The sequence below is a fragment of the Triticum dicoccoides genome, chromosome 7B (genome assembly GCF_002162155.2).
Source record: "Triticum dicoccoides isolate Atlit2015 ecotype Zavitan chromosome 7B, WEW_v2.0, whole genome shotgun sequence".
NCBI classification, from domain to species: domain Eukaryota; kingdom Viridiplantae; phylum Streptophyta; class Magnoliopsida; order Poales; family Poaceae; genus Triticum; species Triticum dicoccoides.
This window is the reverse complement of record NC_041393.1, coordinates 623,962,212-623,970,006: the sequence shown is the minus strand read 5'-3', so window position 1 is coordinate 623,970,006 and position 7,795 is coordinate 623,962,212. Positions and strand designations below refer to the sequence as shown.

At 43.0% G+C, this 7,795-nt stretch overlaps 1 protein-coding gene across 1 annotated transcript; it reads right to left on the bottom strand.

Moving 5' to 3' along the window:
* Positions 1 to 2,202: 2,202 nt before the first annotated feature.
* LOC119337020 (putative germin-like protein 2-3) lies at positions 2,203 to 2,953 on the bottom strand. The gene is made up of 2 exons (XM_037609125.1): positions 2,833 to 2,953; positions 2,203 to 2,738 (listed from the first exon to the last, which is right to left on the bottom strand). Exons 1-2 carry the CDS (start codon positions 2,951 to 2,953, stop codon positions 2,203 to 2,205), a joined length of 657 nt encoding a protein of 218 aa, XP_037465022.1.
* Between the last annotated feature and the right edge of the window lie 4,842 nt (positions 2,954 to 7,795).

Sequence of the window (7,795 nt, the reverse complement as noted above, 5' to 3'; positions counted from 1 at the left end):
GTGCTTCAGAGTGAGGAACTGTGGAGATGAGATCACAAATTCCTCTTTCTGTGATTCATATAATGATTTCCTTGGTCGCATGCATGCAATGCATAGATTTTTCATATGAGTTTTTCCTACCATAGTAACACATGATTCAAGAATAAAGTACTCACACGTGAGGCTGGACCGCTAGCGGGAGTCACACTTCTGTGCAGGACTGCAACTTCCATCCCCAAAATTTCATTTATTTTTTCTTTCTAAGTAGCTTCGCCTCTTCCTTTCTTGTGGTGCTGCTTGAGAAAAAGTGGAACATGCCATGTGTATATGTGTTTAGAAGAATTGGAGGCTCATGTCACGGAAAACCCTTTGCTCTACTGATTCGGGTTGCATCCAGTACTCACCGCCTTGAAATACCCCCATAAAATAGCATAGTCCAAATAAAATAATCACATAGATATGCGTGCGTGTACCAATATCAAATTCGAATTCAATACAGGGATAAAGTAAAATAGTTAAGTAAGACAAACTGAATGTTGATAGGGATGTTTGGCCATATTCAGAACCTAATTAAATAGCTACTATTCACCCACATCTCTCTCTCATTAAACCATGAATCAAATTAGAATTTGAACTGCACAAATATTCCTATATTTATGTGGTGATTGTTCTTAAAGAAATGATAATTTTATTCTCTCAACTATTTGGCGAGTGCATGCTCCATGATGAACATCTTAAATAAGATATATTTGACCCCTCAACTCATGACATTTTGCGAACTTTGTTTCTTAAAGTGGCTTTAATTGGCACAAAGGTAGTTTTATTTTATGTGGTGTGCACATGAAAGTTTCCTTCAAACATTGAAATCTTTATCTTATTTAACAAAATCCTGAACTACCAAAAGGTAAAGAAAATGATAAGAAATTTACAATAAATTAAAAATTGGAGATTTAGTGGAAACCGCATTTGTGAATTTTATCAAATTTGTATGTTATTTTATAATTTTCATGATTTCAAGAACATATAGTTTCTTTCTAATATTGAAAATCATTCTAAAACTTAACATTTGTATGATGTGGCTAACACAAAGGTGCTACGTCGTTCCAAAAATTTAAATAGTGAAACGCACTAGAGGAAACAAACATACATAGTATTAAGAGTTGATGGATACAATTAACCGCTTTAATAGTTGGAAGACCAAATAGAGAACCAGGAAATATTTACATCAACAAAACCTGTGGTTTACCATTTACTTTTTAAAAGGATCACGGATTTCAAAAGGTTCTCTAGAGGGTTTGATGTACAAACTAGCTGTACGAAAAGACATGATGTGAGAGCATCAAATGTGATATCCATCTGTCTATATACATTAGTTCGGTTATATTTATTTCAAAAATATAATGCACAATAAAAATCGTATTTAGGTATTTAGTGACATAAGAAAATCATAATTGTACTTACTACATCCCGTAATATAGTGTGATTGTTTTCTCAAAAGTCAAGTTTCGTAAAGTTTGACCGATATATACAATACCAAATATATACCATATGAAATATATGTCATGATCTAACGGTAATGGTTTGGTCTTGTAGATGTTGATAATTTTCTTTACGAACTTAGGTCAAAGTTTACAAAGTTAGATTTTGCAAAAATGTAACATGCAATATATTTCATAATAAATGGAGTACCTATTGTTATTATGGCTTGACAATTATTGAACCAAAAACAGTTTACAAAAGTTGTGCTTTCCGGTCCTCTATTTGAACTTGCATCAATTTTTGATATTTTAAAATCCAACACACGAAGATGCCTTTAATAAGTCCGATTTCTTATGACATTTAATTTAGCATTGGCAATAGAATATCAAAAACATTATTTTTCCAACAATTCAGGCATGCCCACTCATTTGCGAGGGCCACTATGCTAGTTACGTAGGAAAAGAACAATTTACCTTTCATACAAACAATAGGGATGTGTCCCACAACACATCAATATTACACATGATAGTACAATTTACCTATGAAAAAACGATAGTCAATAGGGGTGTGTCCCATAACGCATCAATATTAAACAGGAAAAAAAACATACATCTGTGAGGAGACAATATCCCTGACATACAATATTATAAAAAGAATGTAATGCAATGCAAATTTGAATAGCCTAAACAAAAAATAGTATCGATCGACTCGACATACAAACAAACGCAGTCATGGGAACATAACTTAGAACTGTGCTTGGATCCAATCCACCGTGCTCTTCTCGACCTGGAAGGCTTTCGTAATAATACCAGCCGGGATGGAAGGCTCAGCTCCAAACACCGCGTTGGCTATCGTGATCACTCCAGGGTTCTGGCTACTCAGCGCCGCAATAGCTACTGCATCGGTAGTCCTGTTATTATACTGGTAATGGACGAGGCCCTTAGGAAACACAAACACATCTCCCTTGTTGAGAACCTTCTCAAAGTGTTTGTTCTCGGGGTTCGACGTCACAAACCCGACGTGCAAGCAGCCCTCCAGCACGGTCAGAATCTCAGTGGAACGTGGGTGAGTATGGGGAGGGTTGAGGCCGAATGGGGCATAGTCTATGCGGACGAGGGAGACGCCCATGGTGTTCAGTCCGCCGATCTGTGCGACGTTGACGGCGGTCACCGCGGAGCCCTGCTTGTTGGTCGTGTTGCCGGCCACGTGGAGGCCAGAGAAGTAGAAGTCCTCAGCGACGACCTCTTTCGCAGCCTTGCAAGCCAATCCGTTGACACGCACTGCATGGGTAGATGCATTCGTGTAAGATAACCGAGATGGGTGATTGCTCAACTACGGTTCCATGGAGATTATATAGCAGTATGCGTATTGTACCTGGAGACGTCTTGTCGGCGACGCAGAAGTCCTGGAGATGGCTGGGGTCGGAGGCGGTGGTGCCATGCGAGCACGCAAGGACCAGGAGAGCTCCTGCAAGGAGCAACACTCGAATGGCCATGTCTCTTTGTTTTCTCCTCGCTGGAGTAAATTAGCAAGCAGTCGAGCTTTGGAATCGGTTGCTATGCTGCTTGTATTGTGATCTCTAAGCAATGAAGGAGGCTATATATAGGGAGATCTTGCCGTACATATATGTATGTCTAGATACACATGGTTGGGTGTAGGAACAAGTCTTTGTGATGTGGGCAGCCTGCAGAGCGCGTGTTTATATCTGGACAGCCTGCTACGCATCTGTGTATGTATAATATGCATGGGACGGCAGGATCAAATTAATATATCGCATATATGATTACATCACATCAATCTATCTTGAACAAGTCACCTGTACATATCTACATCGATTGACCAAGAGTCCAAGAGAACATGCCATCGCTCTACGGCAAAGTCCTTTCTAAAGGGAAAGGTATGTAATAGCATCTAGTTTTTAGTAAAAAAAATTGAAATACATATGCTAGGTTGCCGAACTTGTTTTCAAACTCCACACGGATTTGTTTGATCTATATTTGCTATTGTTGCATGTTCCCTGTGAATTGACATAGTATTAGTTTTCGAAATGAAATGTGAAATCAAAACATTACTCGTTGTGAATGTGAAATTGATATGATGTTCATGCCATCCCTAAAAAAGGATCCTGCTGTGAACACCGCCGACAACAACTAGCGGGGCTTATTGGCACCGGCTGCCTAAAACGACGCCGGGTTGTCAGTGGCGTCCACTACAATGACAACGAGGCTATGCTGGCTATGTCATGGACATCCCATACACACATGGACGGCGGCGACCCAGTGGGTGCAGGCTTTCCTTGCCCATCGGGATTTAATGCAGGTTCTAGTAAACCTTAACATTGGCGGGCACAAAACCACGCCCACCATTGGTAACCAAAATACCAATGGCGGGCCAAAAATAACATCTGCCATTGGTATTTAGAATAATAGTGCTGGGCGGTAGTCCATGCCCATCACTGTTAACCTAAATACCAGTGGCGGCCACGGCGCCTGTCACTGGTATTATTTTGTGCCGCTAGTACTAGTAAGCAGTTCTATAGTACCATGAGCATGTTTAGTTACAACTTGTCCATCATCAACTTGTTATCAGGTTGTAATGATATATGTGCATGCAAAGGCTGATTAATGTTGCTTAGCTAGTGTTCAGTGAATGAGCACAAACTCTGTGTTATATACATCTCCGCGAGAATCTAAATAAGGTACACGAGGGAGAGACCATGAAGAACAACCTTTTGAAAAAATATCGACTTCAGAATCTACTAGGTAGAAGAACATGGAGAAGATGAAGATTGGCTGCCAAAAGCTCATGCTTGGTTAGAGGAGATGGCTCCAAATACTTGGATTAGAGCATTCGCCGGTGAGCTTCTCCTAAACAATGATTATGATGTTTTTAAATGGTAGCGCCTCTCAAGATTATTTTCTTATGATTATTCTTCAACTTTTGCATTTTGGTATATTGATAATGCATTATCCTATAATTAAATAGGCGGTCTTATTTGTTAGCATAAATAAGGTTGCTACATCATCGTCCTTCTTCTTATTATTTCTTATTTTTAGATGCATGTATAAGGGGCTTACCGGATGGATGTTTGTGGGCTCCTTCGTGCCAACACATCTTCTATATTAAAAGTATTAGGCTTGCTAACCAGGAAAAAGAAAAATAGGCTAGAAAATACCACAAAAATTAGAGATATCCGACTATTAATTTGGTAGGCTAATAAAGTATACTAGATGACACCCCGCGCGTTGCTGCGGGATCTCTTGGTAGTCATTAAAAGTAGCATTGAAACTAAATAGAAGCACAAATCAGCACTACAATTTCCAAGGTCTACAATTTACTGGCAAAGAGAATAGGTTCTTCACTGGTAGTAGACATGGTCTTAATGGATGCAAAGCCAGAGTATAGATATCAATTTTCGATCCTATTGTATTAACAATTCTTGAGTGTCAACATGATTTGATATATCTAAATTGCACTATAATAGTGTATTAGAGGATTGACGTATGAAACGGTGCCTCGATACTAATGAAGACTTATTCCTTTTCCCTCTGTATTATGCGAGTTGACTTTAACTGAAATTGATTAAGACAAACTTGTCTACTTTCGAAACTTCTCACAGTACAAATTCAAGCAAACAATGGACTTGATCTGAATCGATCAGCAAAGCATGGGCCAATGAATGGCTATACAAAGTTTAGTCACTTATTTTGGGATGGAGGGAGTAGTAGACTGGGATTAAATATGGTGACAAACATAGCATCTATGGAGATCAAAAGATTATTCAGGTGAGTAATTGTACAATTCTGAAGATATTTGGCAAAAGCTAAAAGGGAAGCACATCTTTGAATGCTAGCCTATGACCACTGTTGTCGATTAAGTAGAATTGTTCTTTTTTCAAGGGAAAGCTACAACACTTTTGGAATAGAAATTACTCGATGATACACTGGTTGGAAACATAACTAAGACAAACACATGTTAAATGTTGTACTTGCAACAAAATGATGAAGAAACCTCTCCGATCGGAAAATACCAATTCTTGTCGAATCTCTCACTTGGTATATCGTAAAGCACAACCTGCAGAGGCATATTTAAGATCACTTCAGGGATGCTCAATACTGTTATCACCAAATATTCCATGGGCATACAACTACACGGGACATGGTACAATGATATACATATTGTAAATATAAGAAAGACATCAATCCAAATAGCTCAATTGAACTTATCTATTTATTTAAATGTGGAGAACATACCTGAGACTTCCATCAACACTATCTGCAGTTGATACTTGTGTACAAACAATTACATGTGCCATAAACATTCAAATGGTTGAATAATTACAAAAATAATATTTTGCCCAAGCCACATCCCACGTACAACCAGCCATTAGATAGGGAATATGAGGAGAACAAACATGTTAATTTAATTTGGCTAGATCTGTAACAATGACTTGCCTGCAAACAACACGGAGAGAAGTACATGTCCACTGAAGTCAAGTTATCGTGGCTGGATCTGTAACATTGGCTTGACTGCAAACAACATGGAGAGAAGTATAATTCCACCAAAGTTTTGTCATCCAAATAGCATATCAAGATGAGCGATGGTACTGGCTCATGTATCAGAAAAACCATTATCATTCACTATGTAGGTGTCGTGGTATTCTCACCGGGGGGTGCAAGACGACATATGCCACAAGGTGGCTTCGTGTGAGGGCAAGACTGCTGCTGATAGGCCCGGAAGCGGGTATGCGAGTAGCACGCGGTAGTTTACCCAGGTTCGGGGCTCTCCGGAGAGATAATACCCCTACTCCTGCATGTCTGAGTATATCTGGTATATCTGGTACAGAGTGCTCCTGGAGCTGTATCTGAGGTCAGTGACATAGGCATCTGGCCTCGTATATGCCTCATATGTGGCATGCTAGTGGCTGGCCATGCTCATGGCCGTGAGCATGCATGTGGGTGCTCATGCGTGAGTCCATGTCCTGATGGATGGATGGAGCTAGCTTATATAGGCATGGCTAGCTTGATATGTAAGCTATGTGGGTAGCTTAGGAAGTAAGCTAGGTAGGCATGGTGGGGTGTCATCCTTGTCCCCTGGGTCACTTCATAAATAGTGCCAGGGGACAAGTGACACTGTACATGATGGATGGGGTGTCACGTGGACAGTGCCAGGTACGGTCGTCACGTCGGGATCGCGTCGGACTGCAGTCGGCAGTCGGCCTGGTGGTGCAGTCGGCAGCCCGGAGTCGGCCTGGTGGTGCAGTCGGCAACCCGCAATCGGCCTGGGCGGCCGGGGAGTCGGCAGCCAGCAGTCGGCCTGGTGGTGCAGTCGGCAGCCCGGAGTCGGCCTGGGCGGCCGGGGAGTCGGCAGCCAGCAGTCGGCCTGGTGGTGCAGTCGGCAGCCCGGAGTCGGCCTGGTGGTGCAGTCCGCAGCCTGCAGTCGGCCTGGGCAGCCGGGGAGTCAGACTGAGGGGCTTTGCTAGCCCCGATGTCTTGGAATATCGTCTTGCCATCTTCGGGGTATCCATGTCCAATTACTCCGACAGTAGCCCCCAAGCCTCCGGGCAACTTGGAAAAGTTGGGCGGAGGTTTTTTGGCGAGTGTTCATGGAAATGATCATAAAAAAGACAAAGTTAGTCCATGCGGATATATCAAATGATTGCTTTTAGCATTGCAAGTTTTATGCGGAGGGTGCCGACTCGGTTTCGTCCGAGCCCCCTTAATCTTTTTTCGTGTTCCCTCCGCTTTTTGGCTTGTGCTCTCGCTCGCCGGACAGCCGCTCTGCGGTCTGTGGCTGAGAGTGGGCCGTGAAGCGGAGTGTACAGTACTCAGAGTCTGGGAGCAGATTTAACCGAGCAGATACTCATATAGGAAACGGTCGGGTTGCCCGAAGCGTTTTTCTTTCCGGACGTTCTTCGCGTGGGTGGCCTCCAGCGTTCACTCTTGCCAGTCGGACAGCCGCTTTGCGGTCTGTGACTGAGAGTGGGCCTTTGGTACCGCGCATGTTACTAAGCCGTCTGCCGGAACTAACGTCTCAGGCCAAGCGGCCAGCCCCCGGGCCAACTCTGGCTGGCGCCGGGGTGAACAGTAGTGCAACTGTAATGAAATGCGGAGATAGCCCTCCGAGCATCGCTCGGGGTTATTCGTGCTTTCGCGGTGCAAAAAGTATGCGGGTGAGGAGCTCACATTGATTTTCGTGTAGTCACGGCAGAGGTTGTCGAAGACAACCGGCGCAGCTCGACGCTCGCGAAGCACGTCGGCGCACCCGCTGGGTGTAGCCCTCGAGCCCCCGGGTGCTCGAAGGGGGGTCCCGGCCGGTCAGGCTCGACCAGCCAGGC